At 49.4% G+C, this 20,743-nt stretch overlaps 1 protein-coding gene across 2 annotated transcripts in view; it reads right to left on the bottom strand.

Annotated features, from left to right (window-relative positions):
- Positions 1–20,743, bottom strand: part of SLC35F3 (solute carrier family 35 member F3) — a 161,189-nt gene that overhangs the window by 1,803 nt on the left and 138,643 nt on the right. For both annotated transcript variants that reach the window (XM_071738997.1, XM_071738998.1), the window contains 4 exons: positions 8,308–8,527; positions 4,156–4,281; positions 2,333–2,525; positions 304–393 (listed from right to left, as the gene is read on the bottom strand). In XM_071738997.1, the coding sequence (XP_071595098.1) occupies positions 304–393; positions 2,333–2,525; positions 4,156–4,281; positions 8,308–8,527 (629 nt within the window). The remainder of the gene's footprint in view (positions 1–303; positions 394–2,332; positions 2,526–4,155; positions 4,282–8,307; positions 8,528–20,743) is intronic.

Raw genomic sequence — 20,743 nt, 5'->3', positions numbered from 1 at the left:
TACTTCATCCATGAGTTTTCATCCCAACACGGAGGTGGATGACTTGAAATCTACTTTGTTTTTCAGTATGCTGGGTTCTTTGGACAGTAAATTAAAAAGCTCTAGAGATGATGAATATTCAAGTAATATACAATCCATGCTTAGCACACAAAGTATACATTTTTAAGCAGTGTCATCTCTGTAAATCTTTGAGAGAAAACAGAAAGCTTCTTTAATAAAGCTTTTTGCTTTTATCCCTGTTGTGGCTTTGAAAGGCCACAGATTTAATGCATTCATTAAGATGCAAAAGGCAGAAATTCTTACCTGCATTCACTGGGACACTTAGTACAATTCCAAGAGAAATCAAAGTTGGGTATGTAATAGCAATCCCAAAATTTAGTAGAATATTGAATGCTGAAGAAGGAAAGAAAAACAACTTTTAGTACAGTGAAGCTCAGCAGGGGAACTGCCACAGGAAGCATTTGTGCTTCATTCCTCCCTCTGTAAATTGCTCAGATAGAACAATTTATTAGTTTCTGTTGTTATTCCTGTGGACAGACATCTCCTGAAACATTGCTGGTTCTGGGGAACTCTACCCCATGTCCCACCTCCAGCTGCAAGTGGACAATGCTGTAAATCTACCCCTCAACCAGACAGGAACTTGGTAGATATCATTTCACACAGTGAAATAATAAATATCATTACAACTGAATGATTAGCATATAATATTACTCCAGTGAAATACCATTCCCTGATCATGAAGTGTCTCACAAGAAATTAATAATTGCTTTGGACCAAATTATCCCTTTTTGTACAGTGATTATCTTTAGCAAAATCAGGAGAGCTTTGTCAATAAACTTGTCAGAGCTGGGCCTCTGCTTTCCAGCAGCATCTACCCATTGCCCAGCCATCACCTGAAGCTCTGCACTGCTTGCTTACAGAAACCTCCCTCTGAGTCCACTGGGCAGGAAACTGGAGGTTCTTCTCTAGAGTTAAATGTTGTGACTGTGCAGGGTGAAAGGGGGCTCAAAATTAAGACAAGCTTCAGTAGTAATGAAAGGAATAGTTTAGGACACGTGATGCCATCATCCAGCTTAGGGACCAACTGTGGCAGCACAGTTACACCTCTAATTTAACAAGGAGCAGCATCATAGTTTTGATAACCATGAATCGTTAAATCATTAAACTCATTAAAATCATTAAATGTTTGCCAACTTTTCCCTCCCAGGCTGGGTTCCCTTGGTGGCTGCAGAAGAGAGGAGTGTCCCCCATCAACTTCCCATCAGTGCTCTGCAATGCTGTTTTCAGAACATTTCCAGGTTTTTAGAAAAAGCAATTAATCAGCCCTGACACCAGCAGAGGAGTGGCAGGGAGCCTTCACTGGCCTGCCCCAACCTTATTCCTGGGGGAATGCTGAAGAGCCCAAGGTATTGCCCTGCAGAACCCAACTAAGCCCAGCAGGATGTTGCTTTGTCTCCACGAGGCTGAGTTTATCAGTGGGACTTAGGACAAGTTTCCCAGATTAGTCCCTCAACACTTTTTAGTGATGGCCCCAATATTTTGGCTTGGTAATGACAGCAGGAGTGGGGTCTCCATTGCCATTTAGGAATGGGCCCTCTGCATGATTTCTCGAGCTTATAATTAAGTTATCAGGAACAGCGTGGCCAGCAGGTCCAGGGAAGGGATTCTGCCCCTGTGCTCAGCCCTGGGGAGGCCACAGCTTGAGTCCTGTGTCCAGTTCTGGGCCCCTCAGCTCAGGAAGGAGATTGAGGTGCTGGAGCAGGTCCAGAGAAGAGCAAGGAGGCTGGGAAGGGATCCAGCACAAGTCCTGTGAGGAAGGGCTGAGGGAGCTGGGGGTGTTGAGGCTGGAGAAGAGGAGGCTCAGGGGAGACCTCATCACTCTCTCCAACTCCCTGAAAGGAGGTTGGAGCCAGGGGGGGGTTGGTCTCTTTTCCCAGGCAACTCTCAGCAAGACAAGAGGGCACAAGAGGTCTCAAGTTGTGCCAGGGGAGGTTTAGGTTGGACATGAGAAAGAATTTCTTTACTGAGAGGGTGATCAGACATTGGAATGGGCTGCCCAGGGAAGGGGTGGATTCTCCATCCCTGGAGATATTTCAAAAGAGCCTGGATGTGGCACTCAGTGCCATGGGCTGGGAACTGCAGCGGGAGTGGATCAAGGGTTGGACTTGATGATCTCTGAGGTCCCTTCTAACCCAGCCAATTCTATGATTCTATAAGTTGAGAAGAATGGAAAACAGCTCCAGTATGTCAGATACCTACAGCTTCCCTCAGCAGCCATTTCCTTGCAGCCTCCCCCACCCCAAGCAGTGCAAGAGCCCCCTCATCTACTCACTCAATAAGAGAATTGAAAATCCGCAGAGGTTTCCCCAAGGAATGATGTCAAAAGAGCTCCAGTACTCCACTTTGGTAAAATAAAGGATGACAGGAATACAGGTAACAAAGAGCACATTGAAGACAGCTAACACAGACAGGAATAAGGCAGCTTCCCCAAATTTAGCACTGCCCAGAAGAAGTTTGAATAAAACCTACAAAAAGAAAAACACGTGGGTTTAAGTGTCTTTGGCATTAGAACAGAAAACTTGGTGGAGAAAGGCAGGGGGAGGAAAAGAAGGAATGTGTTGAGGTTTCCCTGTGTGAGACATCCCTGTCCAGGGCCTCTCTCTGTCAGTTCCCCACCACAGAACTGCAGAGGATGCAGTGGATCCCCTGGGCTCTGCAAAGCAGGAGAGCTGATAGACTCTGACCTACTGATTTGTGCTGGGGTGGCAGGTCCCTCACTGGTGACAGTGGCCTCAGCCCTTTGTCCAGACAGCCCAGAGACAAAGCTGCAAGGCTGCTGCTGGACCCCACCACCTCACAGCCATCACTGCTGCAAAACAGAGCAAAATGTCCCCAAAGCCCCTTACCTGAGGATGCCCTGGCAGGGTGGGCAGCTGGCACAGGCAGATGGAGGTGTCTGGGAGAGGAGGGCAAGGTGGCTTTGCTGCAGCTCTGCTGCCCCTTGGGCATGCACAGCTCATGGCAGCTGAGCCAGGCTGCAGGGTGGCATTTGATACAGAACAAAGTGCACAGCTCCATCAGAGCTGTCACCTCCTGCCAGCATCACCTCCAGAGCATGGGCTCTGCTGGAGGAGCCCTGAGCCCCTCTGTCCCTGCAAGGAGGGGAGTGCCACGGGAGAGGGGACAGAACCAACCTCCAGTCACCCTCCCTGCCTGCAAATGACTCCTGAGCCACAGTGTTTCCTCAGAGTGGAGGGTCCATGTCTCTGCTCTTTCAAGAAAATTCTCTTTTAGAGAAAAGAAGCCCGTGAAACTTCCCCAAATCATTTGTGTAAGACGTAGGATGGGCTGAAAACCTGAGCAGAAAGCCCTGCAGCACAGCAGCCAGGGACACACAGGCAGCTGCTGCTCAGTTTGGCAGCTTCCCTGGATTGCTCCTATTGAGGCTGCAGGGCTGGAGTGGCCAATTCCTATTGGAATTGGAGTGGTGCAGTCCTCATGGGAGCAGATGGAGACGCCCACACCTCATCCCAGCCCCCACGACTGAGCTGGGGGGGGGGGGAACCAAACCCTGCAAGTGCTTGTTCCTCCCTGAGAGCTGAGCCAGGAGCAGCACAGAGGCAAATGCCCATCCATGGCTCAGTGAAATGGCTCTCTCATGGCTGCTCAGGATGAGGCCCTGATTCACAGGCACTTGCTCTGGATTTTAAGCCTGTGATTGCTTCCAAAATAAGCAATATTTCCAGCCCAACACAGGCTCTGGATGCTGCTGGAGGAGGGCTGGGGTAAGGGGAGGTAACACAGTGATTTGAAAAAGAAGCTAATTCTCTTCAGGGTGCTTTCCTGAGTAATTAAATCCAGAATTAATGGGAAAGCAGCCTCATTTTTCAAGGAGGTGCAGCACCTGTAAGGCCTCCTGAGGGCACGAGGGAAGACTCTCCCCAGGAAATCAGAGGGAATCCTATGGGAGGGAGGCATCAGAGCAAGTGAAGCCCTGAATGCAGGGTTGCAGTCAATGTGTTTATGATCCCTCAGAGAAGGGCAGGGGGAACTGAGCTTCACAGAGGTTTGCAAGAGGGACAGGAACAGTTCAAGGGAGTGATGAGGGTGAATGGGCTCAGCTGGTTCTGAGGGACAAGGCCCAGGTGTCCTTACCTTGTAGAGAGCAGACATTGAGGCAGAGCCCACCACCAGGGCTATCCCAATAACAGAGTGGCTGTGGAAACCATCAGCATAGGTCATCATAACTATCCCTGCAATAGCAAATATAGCAGCCACAATCTGGGTGGAGACAAAGAAAGAAAGCAAAGTGTTACTTGACAACCCCCCCCAAAGTGGGAAAAACCTGAGAAGCAACTTGAAATGAGAGAGCAGTGCTTCTGCATCACCTGCTCACCCTTATTGTAGAAAACTGGTAGCAAAGAAAGAGATTTGTCTTCACCAAAAGCATAATTCAGCCAAGGAAAGCTTTGCTGCTGCACAGCGTGGATGTGAAAAGTTTACAAGGATAAACTCGTGGAAGAAAAAAATCCGTCAAGGACTGTTAACTACAAGGAACATCACTTCCATCTCAGGAAGTTCTTGAGCTTCAAATTGCTGGAGGCTGGAAAGCCTCATGAGGAAATATCATTATAGGCTTGTCCTGTCTAAAAGGTATTTCTGGGTGTCCACTGCTGGCAGCTGTTGGAGCCAGACTCCTGGGGCAGACACATCCTTGCTCTGATTCACTTTGGCTCTTTGTGGAGCTGCAAGATTGGTCTTATCTGAAAGAGAAAGGCAGCTCCAGCCCTTCAGTGCTACAGCCCAAGTGACAAAGAGTGACAGATGTAGTGTTTCCTACAGCATCTCCCACCCAAGATACGTGGACATTGTCCACTCTTCACTGGAAAGCCAGGGGTGACCACAGCCATATGGCAACCAGCTGGAATCTCCATGGATATTGGTGACAGGAGCCTCTCCCATGCCGTGCTGGCAGCAGCAGCTCCACTGCAGTGGAAACTTGGAGGATGTGGTAATGAACTGCAGAATAAAAAAAAGCCTCCAGTTTTGCTCTCAGTGGCAGGGGCTGGCTGGCTTCAGGGCACCTCCTGGTGTCTCTGCCTGCTGGGAAAGGAAAACTATGATTTGGGATTTGATGGTATCATTATTTCCAAGTCCCACTGGAGGGTGTGCTTGTCTCTACATTACACACACAGGAAATGCTTTCAGGTGATGATTCCCTTAAATCCTGAGCTGCTTCATTTACTGTAGGAGGGAGGGAAACACTGAAGTCCATGAGCAGAGCAAATAAATCCAGCCTGCAGACAGCACTGCTGGGGCAGGAGCCTTCCCCTCTTCCATCAAGCATGTCACGAGCATCAGGTGAGTCCTGGCCTTTCCTGTTGACATGTCAGGCATGTCACACATGCTTTCCCTGGAAGCCTTTCAGGCTGTCTATCAAGCAGCTTGTTAGCAGCAGGGAGAAGCTGCTGGCTCCCTGCCACACCACGACCACAGCCCCACGCCTGCTCCCAGATGCTTCAGCCCCGCAGGGCTCGCCCAGGCAATGCTGCAGGCACCCCCAGCTCCATTGCCTTCCCAGATGTGGCCTTCCTGCAAGCCATGGGACAGATGTGGCCTTCCTGCAAGCCATGGGACAGCTGGCAGCCCAGCTGGACAGCAGATCCAGGAGCAGGGAAGGGAAAGGAGAAGCTCAGCTTCACTCCAGGAGATGCCGACACTTCCAAGAGCCCGAACGGCGAGGAGGGGATTTCGTAGCTTGTTCTTATGTTGAAATTCCAGGCAGATTGTGATGGAAGTGCTTGTAGAGCTACTCCCTGCACTTCTGAGGGCCAAGTAGGATACTTCTAGATGCTTATGTGTGCTGCCTTCCTCACTTAGCCTCTCCTGCAGGAGGTGTGAACAGGGACACACAAATGCGCAGTCAGAGCTTTGCTGCCGCACTTCCCATCCTTCCTCACTGCCAGGGGGATGGAGGGGGGGGGTGGATTGGCTCCTGCTCACCACAGCCCAAGGTGCTGTCCCCCAGGCAGCCTTGTCTGCTAAATACCCTCCCAAAAGGTGCTTCTCAAAGGCTCAGCAGCTCTGGTCCCGAGGGCTTTAGGGCTGTATGGTGGTTTGCAGTCCTCAGGTTGCTCTCAGAGAAGCCCCAGAAGCTGTTCCTCCTCCTGGCTCCCTGTCCCAGGAAGAAGGATTTGTTTTGGGGTTTATGCAAAGCTGTGCCCCAACGTGCTGGGCAGTGCCACCCACCTTGTCTGCTGGTTTTCACCTGATCTGTGTCAGAAAAAGGGACAGAAGGGGGAAGAAAATGCATCCTGCCAGGAGATTCCACACCATGTCCCCCTGCAGAGAGGCATCAGCAGCACTCCCGTGGTGGCACACAAAGCTGGGTGGCAGTGCTGGGACATCCATGTCTAGGATGCCAGTCAGGATGCCCCCTCTCTCCAAGAGGAGAAGGATCACAGAAGGAACCTCTGGAGATGATTAAGCCCAATCCCCCTGCCAAAGCACCATCACCTAGGGCAGGTCACACAGAAATGCATCCAGATGGGGCTTCAAAGTCTCTAGAGGAGTCTCCACAACCTCTCCAGCCCAGTCCTCCCGCAAGCTGCTTCCCTCTGTGCCTTTTCCTGGGGCACTTCTCACCAGAGTAGAGAGATGTCCATGTTCCTCCTGGGGCATCCTTCCCAGTGCCAGGTGCCACGGTGAGGGGCTGGGCTGCATGGCAGGAGAATCACACAGACTCTCATCACCATGGCCCCTGCTCTGGGCTTCTCCTTCATTGCTGCTGGGTTTTGCCTGGCTCAGCCTTTCCCAAGGCTGTGATGATAAGAAATGAAGAACAGCTGGACACAGCTGAGATCACCACTGGGAGCTGTTTTCCTGCTCCCTCCCCTCCTTCTTCCCCTTTAGGGAGAAGGGGGGAATCCAGAGCAGGATTTGTTCCCCACCACACATCATGGCACAAGACCTAGCCTGGCTGGGATGCTCCTGGGGAGCTCCTGACCACCCTGGCTCTTCAAACATGGCCATGCAGCCAGAAGAGCACTAGAAGCATCTCTGCTCCAGTGTGTGCTTGCAGTGTGGGCATCCCTCCAGGCAGGTCACCTTCTTTCCCTTCAGACCACAGCCACATCCAGTGCTGAGAGATGGCACGTGCCTGCCAAGAACCAAACTGCACCAGATGGCTGAAAATCATAAAAATATTTTTTTTTCACTCTATCAAAATGGCCAGCACGTCCAGCTATGGTAAGAACACCACTTCCCTGCCTCCAGGATCACTTCAGGATACCTTTGCTTCTGTACTCCAAAACCCCAGGCCATTTGTTCTCAGGGTACAGCTACCTGGGCAGGTGGGTGGGCAAGTGCAGACACCAGCTGGTCAAGGCTGGACTTTTGGCAGATGAATTTTGCAACCATTCCCTCAGCAGCCTCTTGGCTGCCACCACTGCAAGGCTGGCCAAGCCCTCCTGCTTCCTGAAAAGTTAACTCTCAGTTGCTCCAGGCAGAAAAAAATCTCTCCTTAGCACTGAAAGCACTGTGTTATGATTCTCCTTTGACTTGGAACTATTCTAATATTTATACAAAAAATGCAACATCCTTCTGGACACAAAAAAATCTGTGCTCAATGAAGAGAGTTCTCATGATGCACAGCCCACATTGAGAACATTTCCAACAGAGCTTTCTCCTCCTTTCTTAATGGTCTGGGAACACAAGGCTCAAATGTGCTTTGAGGTAATGACACTGGCATCAAGTCTGGGATGCAATTAAGAAAAATGCTCGTTTTTCCAAGTATATGGTATTTAATGGTAATGAAATAAAATCTGAAAATGCCAGGTGGGTGGGTGAGCAGAGAGCTTCTCCAACAGTGGGCAGAAAAGAGTTATTATTGCCATTATTGTTATTAATCCTGCTAAGTGCCTGCTGCCCACTACAGCCCTTTCCTTACCCCTGGCCTTGGCAGGAACCCCCTTAGTCCTGGGACTGTGGGTTTCCCACCCTCCTGGCTCTGCTGCCAGAGGACTGGTGTTTCTGGGGGTGTTTCTGATACCCCAATGTCCTGCATGCAGCTCTCACTGCCACTGTGGAGTGGACATTGATGTGGGATGTAGGGCTAAGGGTGTAAACAAATATTTGGGATGCCACCAGGAGAGCAGCCCAGAGCTGCTGGCCAGACACAAGTCCCCACGCCCTGGCACGATGCTGGTCCCCCACCAGTGATGCATGAACAGCCAAAAGATGTGGAAAAGGAAAGGCAGAAGGGGAAGGGGGAAAAAGGGGGAGAGAGAGAGATAAGAAGTCACTTACCCTCACTCCCATGAACCTGTCCCTCAGAACGATCCATGAAAGCAAGAAGACAAAAGCTTTGTTGCAGCAGAACAACACGGAGACATCCGTAGTGTTTATTTTCTTTATTGCATGTAAGTAAAGGTAGTTTGTGAGTGTCCAAAGAACACCAAAGGGTGCTGCCTTGGTAAAAAACACCTTCAAAGTCAGGCCGTTGTCTCCAAAAAATCGGCAGCACTCCCTAAAACAAGAAGAGAAAAGCAGCATTTTTACACAAGCCAGTCACAGTCTGCAGCAAACATACAGGGTCATTTTTTTTCTCCTTTTCCTTTGGGGGAAGAGGGGCATAAACCTTAAAGCAGAGAAGATAAGTTTCAGAATCTATTGCAACAGCCACATGAACATATGGGGGCTGCAAACACTGAAGAAAAAAAAAAAGAACAAAAAAACCCCACTGCAAACACATTTATTTCTCAATGAAGGAGTGAAAGGTGAAGCCAGGAGGTGAAATTCCACCCTTGCCATGAGCCCCTTCCCACTGTTCTTCATGGAACAGATCCTCCTCTCATCCCTGTGGGCACCAGGACACTGAGGGGACAGGGGCCCCTTGGTCCCTGCCCCAGCCATGGGACCCTGGGGCTCATCTGTGATCAGGACTTGGAAGGAGCCTCCCCAAAGCCCAGTTTGGGGCTTTTCCATCCAAAAGGTGGGACCTGGCTCAAGGTCTCCAACACCAGGAGCAGGACAAAGTGCTGGCCTCTGTCCACATAGAATCAAGACTCTTTCAGGTTGGAAAAACCCTTGGGATCACCGAGTCCAACCACCATCCCTACTCTGCAAAGTTCTCCCCTAAACCATATCCCCCAACACCACCTCTAAACAACTCATAAACACATCCAGGGATGGTGACCCAACCACCCCCCTGGGCAGCCTATTCCAGTGTCTGACCACACTTTCTGTGACCATTTTTTCCTAATGTCCAGTCTAAACCTACCCTGCTACAGCTTGAAGCCATTTCCTCTTGTTCTATTGCTGATTACCTGTGAGAAGAGACCAGCACCAACCTCTACAATGTCCTTGCAGGTTGTTACAGAGAGGGAAGAGGTCTCCCCTCAGCCTCCTCTTCCTCAAACTGAGCAGCCCCAGTTCCTCAAATTATTCTTCATACGATGAAGGCCCTTCACCAGCTTCACTGCCCTCCTCTGCACTGGTTCCAGGACCTCTCTTACATTGAGGTGCCCACACAATGCTCAAGGACACAAAATTGGACAGAATACTTCTGCTGAGGTGAGGAAATACACAGGGACAGGGCATGGTGGCACCCAGGGACAGCTGGAGCAGCAGTGTGGAGTCAGGAGCTCACGTACAGCAAGGGCTGAGGATGCTGCCAAGATGCAGCCAGAGAAGGTATGGTCCTGGTGCAGGAAGAGAAAACACCAAGGAAGAGAAAACACCAGTGGTTTGAGTCCCAGAGATGCCACTGGGGACAGGGGTGATGGGTGGCTGCATCCTGGCCCTGCTGGGAGGGCTCTGGGAGGGCAGCAGGAGAGGGGCTGGGATGGAGGTGCTGGGGTCACCTTTGTGGAGATGCTGCCAGGGCTCTGCACAGAGTCAGCAGTGGTGCCATGGGCTCTGCTGGCCTTGCTTGACTCCAACCCTGCACAACTGCTGAGGCCCTGAAGGACTTTAATGAGGTGCTTTGATAAAATTGGAGCAAAATTAGGTTTTCCTCTGACAATGAATGCAAAACAGGTTTTTACTGCTGCCTTGAATTTCAAGCTGTTTGTTTCCTGAGACTGGATGGGGAGGGCTCAATATTTGGAGTCTGATGAAAGTATAATTTTGATCCACTTTCTCAGAAGAGGGGCCTGTATCAGGTGACTCCCTAAAGAACCCCATCCATGCTTTGAGCCTCTCCAGATGTTCCCCATCACTAACTCTCCATCTGCTCACACTCCCTCCCTGCTGCAGCAGGCACAGGGCTGCAAGGCAGAGGAAAAGCCTTCTCTCTGCTTTTTGGGTTTTGTCACCTGCCAGTCACTTGTACTGAGTCACAGCTGTGCAGAACTTGCCCATCCCTTGTCCAGAACTTTCCCTGGATCTCTGGATGTGATGACTCTGGGCTTTGGCTGCTGCAGACGTTTTCCACCGAGCTGCTGGTTCTGCATCATGTCACAGCCACCCCACCAGTGTCCCCTCCCCTCTATGACACTAAGTAAGATCAGTATGAGGGACAGGGAGTGAAAAGACTAAAATGGGATTTATGTAAGAATGAATTCTAGGGGAAAAAACAAAAAAAATCCACCAAAAATTGGTTCCCTGTACACAGAATTGGGTATCACTGCTTTGGGTTCATCAGGAACATTGTGCTTTTTACTGAACTGTGGGCCTGGTGCTTGCTTGGCACTGGATCCACACAGCAGCACAGCCTGGCACTCACCCCCATCCCTGAAGCACCCATGTCCCAAAAAACAGCCTTGAACTGGGATGGGTCAGGACCCTGAGCTGGATTCCCCTCTCTGGGAGTCTCTTCTCACTGGCCTCTACAATAAATCTCCTTTTAGCTCTTTTGGCTCTTTTCAGCAAGTCTGCATTGCTTCTTGTAGGCTGGCTCCAGCTTCCAAAAGCAGAGCTCCTTATGGGAGAGGTTTCCTCACCCAGCATGGGGATGCTGGGGACAAGGACACCTGGAGGGGCTCTGGAGGGTGCTACCAGATATGCACCCACCATGGTCCAAAAGAGGTGCAGCACAGGCTCTGGGTTAGATGGAATTCTTGGTTCTGGCAACTTCAGTGGAGTCTGAGGAGCATTAGGGGAGGTGTTTTGTGCACCAGGATGACTGTATCCCATACACCAACCCCCTCACAATTAATTGTCTCCCCAGGTTTGCGACTGCTTAATGGGGAAACTGGTTATTTCCCTGGTGCCATAACACAGCTTGTGAAGCCATAGCAGGGAGTGTGTGATGAAAAGAGCTGTCAGTGAGCAATAGCAGAGAAATAGTCATGGGAAGCCAGGCAGCACTGGGATAAAACCTACACCATAAACTCAAAACAGTTGGGGGATGAAATAACTACAGAAAAAAAAAACACCCTTCAACTTTAAATCTGTTGACAGAACATTCTGGATGCAGTTGTTCCTGCTCTCCAGTAATTTCAGTTTTGCCCACAAGGGAACATTGTACCCAACGAGCATCCTGATGTTTTATGGATGCTCCTTGGCAAAACCAGAGTTTGTGTGCTGTGGTGCTCCAGGAGAGCCATTGCCTGTGCAGATTTTAACAATCTCATCTGCTAACAAAACCATTACTCTCTGAAGAAGGACAAAACCCATCCTACTCAGAGGGCAGTCTGTCAGCATTCAGCCTCCTTTGGAGCCCAACTCAGCACTGTGGATGCTCCTGCAAGGCCTGATCCTAATCCTAACCCTAACCCTAACCCTCCTGAAGCCACGGGACAGATGGGGAGCTGGGCTCAGTTCCCTGAGGTTTTACAGGACAGACTCTTGCAATTCTGCCAGCCCAGGGCAGGCCATGGAGGAAATCCTCTACCTGCAGCAGAGCAAGCCAGCTGCCTGCAGGCCAGGGAGGAGACAGAGCTGGGTGTCCCCTCCTGGGGCAAGACTGCAGAAGCCTCCTCTGGCTTGGGCTGTCAGGGCCAGCAGCCAAGTTCTCTCATTTTTTCAGGATGAAATACACTTTGTGCCTCAGTTTACCCAGGCTGTAGTTAGCTGGTCCTGCTGTAAAGATAATTCTAGCTTGTCTAGGGTGAAGAGAGAGAGAGCTGCCAGATGGCTGGAGGGGTGCAGCCTCTTCTTTGTGTTGGGTTCATCCCTAGGACTGGATCCCTGTTTGGGCAGAGGTGCCAGAGCTGTGCTTTGCAAAGAAAGCAAGCAGGGATCCTGCAAGCAGATGCTGCCCTGTGCTCCTGGGGCTCACCCCTGCCCTGGGAGCTCAGGAGGGTCCAGCTGCCAGGAGAGTGCCCCAGGGGATCAGTGGTTTTTAGGGTATTCAGTGTTTGCTGGTATGGGCACGGAGCATTTGCTATAGGTATGTGCAGGCAACACTTAATGTTTGAGCTGTGACCCCAAGCTCTGCTGAAGGAGCTGGAGATGCACGTTCCTGAGCTGCCTTTCCTGCCCACCTCAGGAGGCACAGAGTCCAGCAAGAAGCTGCTTCTATTTCTCTCCTTCAGCTCTAAATAAGACCCCAGGGTGAGAAGCAGAGACATGGGCACCTCCAGCACACATCTGGCAGCTGAAATCCCACCCCTTGCACTGAAACAGAAATTGCCATAAAAGACTGACCAAACCTACTCCTCCCCACATTACCAGGAATCCTGTTCCTGCTGGTCTCATCCACCAGCTCAACCCTAAAGCTGCCTTGCTGACATGGTTTGGTTTGCTGGGATCACCCTGCTTGGCTGACAGAGCAGTGGGATTTTCCATCTGGGGAAGAGCCAGAGAAGCCCTCGGGGAGCACGGATGCAAAGCTGAGGTGTGCCCTGAACCTCTGCAGGTCGGGGTTCCTGGACTGGGAAGTCACCCTGGAGATGTCCTGCAGAGCCACCCCACTGAGACAATCTCTCCTCAACTCTGTGTAATCCTCCAGAATGAGGAGTAAATCCCTACAGCTGCAAAGCTGCTTCCAGATGAGGGGGCAGCAGACAGCAAAGAGCTCTGGGGTTTCAGGGCACAGAACAGTGTGTGAGATGAAACACCTCTCCCCATCATCTTCCTCAATTCTGCTGAGATGAGCTGGAACTCCAGGGTAATCACAGCAGCTGGTTTAAAAAAAAAAAAATAGATTCCAGGCATTAGCCAAGGCATCAGCAAAGGCCCATGTAAGACTGGAATGGAAATGTCACAGGAAAGCTACTGGAAGGGCAACGGCTTAACTGGAGTAATCAGAATGAAGAAAATCTTGCTTGCACTCAACAAGTTTTCTATCCATGTGGACAGAAGGTTCATGACTGAAAGAAAAGGCAGGAGAATTGCAGCCTGGTTACCTCTGGTCCTTGGCAGACACCCTTGCTGGGTGTTAGGGTAATGGGATGGGTGCAGATGAGAAAAAGGGGCACTGCTTTGGCATGGTTGCTCCCTGCTTCCTCAGGATGCCAACTGGGGCCCAAAAAGCCCAACCAGGAGCAGAAGCAGCTGCCTGGCTTCCAGGGCATCCTCTGCATGGGAAGAGAGTGGTGGGGACAGATGGGAATCTGCTCGTAGGGAAGGAAATAAAGCAGTGGGCACCACATGGCAAGATCCAACCCACCCTGCTCCTGCTGTGCCACAAATCCTCTGCAGGCAGGAGTTACCAGGCCCTGAACAGCACTGGGTGGACTGGATGAACCAGCAATTCCCTCTCCCAGATGGGGATTTGGTCCCCTGCCCCTTGTCACAGGGTGTCCTGACATCTTCATGATGGAAACGTGGAATGTCACTTGGGAATGTAGCTGCTGTGTCACTGTGGGAACTGTGTTGGGATGGAAGATCCTACTGAAAATGCCTTCAGGCACAGAGATCTGGCTGTTTGTATTTTTATTCTGCATTGTTTGCTGGTTTCTTAATCTTTAAGGCACTACTTCTTGTTTTTCCTCATAATCTTTTTAGTGTGTTCATTAACCCAGCAAATGGCAAATTAGCTCTGCCCCATTAGCCATGTCACCAGCACAAGATGTCAAGCAAAATACCTCTGTCACTGAAACCAAGCATCCCCAGTGAAGTAAATCAGAAGTACTTAGTGCCAAAATTGTGTATTAATAAGAGTTAATCACATTAAAACCAGGTGTTGCAGTCAAATAAAACCTGCAAATAAAATATGACAGTAAAGCTCTATTTTTTACCTCACCACTATGGTTTAACACTTCATCTTCCACTACCTGTGTTGTCTTTAACCATTGCCAGGTAGTCAGGATTTTTCCCCAGTGCTTTGAGCCTCAGGCAAATGAATGTATAAATTTCTACTAAGACTGGGAAGAATGCTTTTTTGCTTCCATTTTGAAAAAAAAAAAACCACAAACAACCCTCCTGTGAAGAGGAAAGGTAGACAAGAACCAGAAAAAGCACACAGAGTGTGTTCCCCCAGGCTGGGGGGTTGGTCCCTTGACACTCACTGCAGAACAAACCTGTGCCAGAAAGGTTATTAAGCTACTGAAGCTGCCATTACATCTTTGGGAAAGATGCAGCAAAGTAGAAAATATCTGAGAGAAATACACACCCTAAGGGAATACTTTGCTCAGTTATTTCTCCTTTCCAGACTGTTAACTTTTGTTACCATTTTCTCACTGCTGCAGTGCTCCTACCAAGCCTTCTCCTCTTAAGCAGGTTTGGATCTGCTCTTGCTCCTAGCAGGGGACATTATTTTCTTTGTAAATTGTGCTTCTCACTCTCACCTCACAAGGTCTGTACCTGCAAACTGAATTTGGCTAAATTGCTCCTGATTTTCAGCAGGGTGAGCATCATCTCCCTGGAGCACAGCAGAGCCACCACCGTGCCAGTGAATCTGGCCTCTTGATTAGAAATTAGCAGGAAAAATCTGTTTTGCTAATACCTGCACTGATTAGTCCTGCACAGATAAAGAATCTTTAACAGTCATATATTCATATAATCATATATTTTCTGTGCCATCTACAAAATTAAAGAAACGTTGGACTAAAATGTCATGCCATGTCTTCTGGGGGGACTTGCAAGCCAGATGCAGTAAGCAAAAGCAAAGAAGACAGACAAGGTGACCTGGCTGTTAAAAGGAGATAAGAAAACTAAAACCAAGCTTAATTTTTCCCAGTGTGAAAAAACAAAAATAAAAATCCTAAGATATTTTTTTCTTAATTGGTTGTGTTAGTGTCAGAGCATCCCTCACGCATTGCGCTCACAAGGGGAGGTGGGTTTTAAAGGCTGCTGTGCAGATAAAAGACACAAGTGGAGCCAAATTATTCCTCATAATTGCTCTCCAGGAAGGTACATGATGATCTAGCCCAGAAAACAGGATCATTCCTCCAGCTCCACTTCCCCCTGCCTTGATCCAATGGGTGGTTGGAAGAGGCAGGACGAGGGCTGCCTGGAGGCTGCACCCTGGGGGAGCCGGGGATTTGCTTTTCCTGCACGTTTATTTTATTGCCAGTTCCTGTGACTTCCCAAGACAGCCCCTGAGTGCCTTTTTCCTGAGTCACTGCAGGTTCTCATGCCAGCAGAACAGTTGCACGGAGGCTCCTGTGGTGTGTCCCAGATCATAAAACCCTGGGAATAAATCTGCCAGCCTCAGCACTTTGCAGAGAGACGCCCGGGATTCCTGCTGTGGCCTTTATTGCCCTCCTGCTTGGAGGCTCCTACAACAAAACCCACAAATCCAGGCCTCCAGTTCTCAGCAGCTCAGGAAAGCTGCTTCCCAGGGCTGGGAGATGTGCCACGGCTGTGCCAAGTTATGGAGGGCAGGCTGCAGCCTGGTGGCCAGGAGCCAGAGGACTGGGCCAGGGCAGCAGCATCCTCAGAGATCACCTGAACTTCCCCACTCCATGAACTTACTGTCCATGCTGGGGATTGAACTGGACCTGCAGAGCCTGGCCCTTCAGTCTCTCCTTATGTCCTTTCTGCTGGGAGGCCAGATGGCAGCACTGGTTTCTGGAGGTGGAAGCAAGGGGGTCTCTTTTTCCCTGCAAAATGCCCGACATGTTTCCAGCAGCTGTTTAATTCCTGCTGCCCATGGGCATGGCTGTTTTTGGGGCACCATGAAGCTGTTTAGTGAGTGGTTCACCCCCATCAGGCATTTTAACTTTACCAGACCTGTGTCTGAACAAACATGAAGAAATGCTTGGCTACTGTCACAAAATCTCAAGCTTGGAGCATCCTGTCCTTAGAAAGGTCAAGGTAGCAAGTACAGCCATAAACCCACCATTTTTGCAGCTAGTTTCACAGGGAACAGTTTCTTCAATCAATTGTTCCTGAATTTAGGATCAGGTCAATTTGAGAGCATGTCTACAAATCCTACTGGGCAGGAAATTCAAGCAGCAGCTCCCTCTCAGACCATGATGTGCTGGTGTGCTGCTCCCAGCCCAGCAATGAACTGAGGTCTACACCAAGTCCATCTGCTCATGTCCTGCAGCAGGGAGGATTTCACCTCTCCCCAGAATGCCCCAGAAGGGATCCCTCCTCCCATGCTGTCCCTCCATGTGCCTGGAAAGAGCTGAAGAGCAGAGTGGGATGCAGAGAGGAGCTGCCATGGGGTGTGGGAGCTCCAGGTCCTGCCATGGAACCAAGTGCAAGGAGGCAACAGCACTGGTGGGGCTTCCACCCACAAGTGGAAATGGTTCTTATGTTCTCTCCTTCTAGCAGAGTTCAGTGGCACTGTGGTGATGCCTCACCTCAATGTATATAGTTTAAAACATTTCTTTTTAATTCAATTGATGGTGAACTATCTCAGGGCTCTGCTCTCAGGGGTAACCCTACCCCTAACCCACAGCCCCTTCCCGAGTTTGCAGGGTGGAGAGATGCAATGAGCTGGACAGGGAATGACAAACCTTGAAGCTACAAGGATGGAGAAGTTCCTGGTACCAGGTACCCCATGGCTGCTTTTCTCACCTCTGGGAGTGACTTTGTGCAGCCAGTACAGAGAAAAAAAGCTTGAACTGAAGCTGAAAGCAACAGGCAGTCTTGGGGCTTGTCACCAAACCTACCTGGTTACCTGACCTGAAAAATAACAGTTTGAGGGATAAAGCAGTTTCTTAAAAACTGAGATTACTTAAAATAGTCTAATGGCTTGTTAATGCCCACCATCCCATGCATATTTTTGTGTAAGCATGTTATTAAATGCAAGAAATAACCACAGACATCAATCCAGTGTCCAGCTGCCACTTTTAAATATCTGTGTCTAATGTTTACCATGACTTGTTTCTACACACAATTTGGGGCTAGTAAAGTTTTATGTATAAAGTTTGGGGCCTTTAAAGTTACATCTGTTCTGGAAGCATCCATCAAGCTCATTTGCAGAAAATGCTTTCTGATAGGCAATGAAATGAGAAATTTGTCTTCTCTTTAATAAGACCAAAAATCTCCAGGCAGATCTTCTCTGAACTAGAGAGGCAGAAGCAATTGGGTTTGCTCAGCTCTGTACATGTGCCAAACTAGGCAAAGGCACAATAAATGGGCCCAGGATATGCTTAACTATGGATTTACATAATATACCAGAATGGCTCCAAAAGAAGCAAATAATACAAATCTCACAAACCACCTGAATACACATTTCCAAGACAAACCCTTAGCACACACTTAGATGCCTTAATGAAAAACTGTATTAGCTAACATTAAAAAAAAAAAAGTAAATTAAAAGAATGAGGACCAAACCACAGGGGAAATTCACATACTTTTAACTACTTTAGCAAAACACTGGGTGCATGGGAGGCTGCAGAAGCTGAGGGAAACATCTGTGGCTTCCCCATCCCACAATTTGCTGAAGCAGGGGCCCTAAGCATGTTTGATTTGCCTCTGTCCACCTCCAGTGAAGAGCAGGAGCCATAGGATACACCCCACAACTTTTTCAGGAAGTGGATTAAATTAGAATGACCCTTTAATTTAATTTTTACACCCAAACACACTGCAGAGTTTTGCATCGAGGTTGTTGGATGTCATGGGAGCAGGAACACCAAGCCAACCTTGGTGGGACACGAGGGAAAGTGCTAAGGAGAGGGAAAAGTCAAGTATTAAGTTTGTGCTTTACAGGAATAGCAGCAGCTGTTGCCATGCAAGCAGACATTGCAGCAAATCTCCCACAGACTTACATCTGTCCACAAACACCAGAGTGAGCTCAGCTCACCTTGGGTGTGCTGTCACCTTGACAGGATGGTCCTTCCAAAGTCTACCTTCAGCTTGCTGCATGGAACAGGATGGCATAACCTCCCAGCATGCCAGAAGGGATGTGCCAGTATGGAAAATGCTGCTTTTGAGGTGAAAACGTGCACTCAGTGATCAAAAAGTTGCAAGGTATCATGTGGCACATTTTCCAGCACGATCCTTTACCCCTTAAAGGCACCCAGAGCCTGTCTTGCTTTATCCTCAAGATAAGGCAGCATGACACAAACAAAATGTAATAATAAAATGTAATAATAAAATGTAATAATAAAATATAGTAATGTAATACCTTCCCTACCTGCAAAATCCAAACACCCACTGTGTAATTCTGCCTTTAAAACTGCCATCCTGCCAAAAAATAAATCTCACATAGATCCTGTAAATCTCATTAATGTGGAGGCTGTGGCTGGCTGATCTATTTTGGAGATGACCACTGCTGGTTACAGACTGCTCTGCATCACCTCTTCCTCCTCCTGGGCTCACCAAGGAGCGATGGTACCGGGCAGACCCAATGCCAGGAGCACACGAACACAGCTCAGGAGGTGCTGCCACTTCCAAGGATTTTCAGCCCAGTGGAAGGCTTGGTGAGCAAGCTGCCTGTAAAGCCAGACTCCAGCAGGATCATTCCCACTTATCCCATGCACCTAATGACTGCCAGCTTCAAAACCAGGACACTGACTGCTTGGAGACACAGAGAGCTGATGAGTTTGGACCTTCCTGAGGATCTCCTGCTGGACCACTGAGGCAGAAGTGGCTGATGGCTCTCCAGAGGCACTGGAGGCTCTTCCTCCTCACTTTAATCATGGTCAAAATTTAAAAAAACCCTGTAGGGCTCAGCTCCACAGCTGCTCTGTGCACGGGCACCACTGTCACCATTGTCACTCACCACTGGCCTTCAGGACCTGCAGGACCTGACAGACCCTGTCCTATGTGGCCCAGACAGTCACATGAAGGTGTTTGCTTAACGCTGGCCTTTAAAAAGTGAGTTAATTGTGTTTTGGGTTTTTTTTTAAAAGCTCCAAACCACAAACCCACATTGTTTTTAACATTACCTAAGCCGATGAGGCAATTCCCTGTGGGTCCCACCAGTCTGAAGAGGCACCTCAAGTGATGTTACAACACTTCAGTGACCCAAAAGACCAAAGTTCTGCCAGGGGAAGGGTGCTGGGAGCCTGAGCTGGAGGTCCAGAGTGACACTGGACAACAAATCCCTCGTGTCACCCAGCCAGCCTGTCCCCCCTGGGCTGTTATTTCCCAGGGCTGTGCTGATGTAAATGCAGCATTTGTGCAGATGGTGAGGGACAGCATATACAAACTAAGGCAGAGAAAACCTAAACATGAGGCTCTCAAGGCTTTGACTGCCAGAGTCAACATCATCACTGCTCTCTGTCATCATCCAAAATTTCCATTGACGTCAGTGGATGTTCTGGGTGTGAGAGGCTGCAGGGTCTGAGACTCAGCAGCCATCACTTGCAGATAGCTAAAGCTTGGCCTGATGTGATTTATATCCAGCTCGTGCTCTTCAGCTGTGACCTGAGCCACTTCACTACTTTTTGGAAGAGTCAAAACGAAACTTTTCAGGAGAAGCTGGCCAGCTGGCCTCCTGTGAATCGGGTATTTGTAGCAGTTGGTACAGGCAGACAAAAAAGCATGGAAGAATAGAATGGTTTTCTAATCCCTGCTGTTTTGGCTTCTGGAAATGGAGGGCTTGGGCTTGCTGAGTTAGAAGGGCAGTGCTGACAGGACAGAGCTGCTGCAGTCTGGGAGAGGGAAAGAACAAGGCAACAGAAGGAGGTGATAAATGTCTCAGTGAGAACACTGAGACTCTGCCCCTGTGCTCAGCCCTGGTGAGGCCACAGCTTGAGTCCTGTGTCCAGTTCTGGGCTCCTCAGCTCAGGAAGGAGATTGAGGTGCTGGAGCAGGTCCAGAGAAGAGCAAGGAGGCTGTGAAGGGATCCAGCACAAGTCCTGTGAGGAAGGGCTGAGGGAGCTGGGGGTGTTGAGGCTGGAGAAGAGGAGGCTCAGGGGAGACCTCATCACTCTCTACAACTCCCTGAAAGGAGGTTGGAGCCAGGGGGGGGTTGGGCTCTTTTCCCAGGCAACTCTCAGCAAGACAAGAGGGCACAAGAGGTCTCAAGTTGTGCCAGGGGAGGTTTAGGTTGGACATTAGAAAGAATTTCTTTAGGGAGAGAGTGCTCAGCCATTGGAATGGGCTGCCCAGGGAAGGGGTGGATTCTCCATCCCTGGAGATATTTCAAAAGAGCCTGGATGTGGCACTCAGTGCCATGGGCTGGGAACTGCAGCGGGAGTGGATCAAGGGTTGGACTTGATGATCTCTGAGGTCCCTTCCAACCCAGCCAATTCTAGGATTCTATGATACTCACCCCCTGAGATAGCTGTTACTGAAATACACACACACACACACACACATATATATATATGTTGGCACATGAATCTAGAATACACATCTGTAGATAACACTCAGGCAGACCTTTATGCTGTCAGAAGGATGGTGTGGAGATATGGTTCCATCTGGGAACCATAAGCCCATGGCCCTTCTCACAGGCAGCTCCAGCCTTTAAGCTGTGGATTTAAAATAACAATTCTCTAAACCTCACTCC

This window comes from Heliangelus exortis, chromosome 3, assembly GCF_036169615.1.
Source record: "Heliangelus exortis chromosome 3, bHelExo1.hap1, whole genome shotgun sequence".
NCBI lineage: Eukaryota > Metazoa > Chordata > Aves > Apodiformes > Trochilidae > Heliangelus > Heliangelus exortis.
Note: the sequence above shows the minus strand (reverse complement) of the source record. Positions and strands in the feature narration are given on the sequence as shown.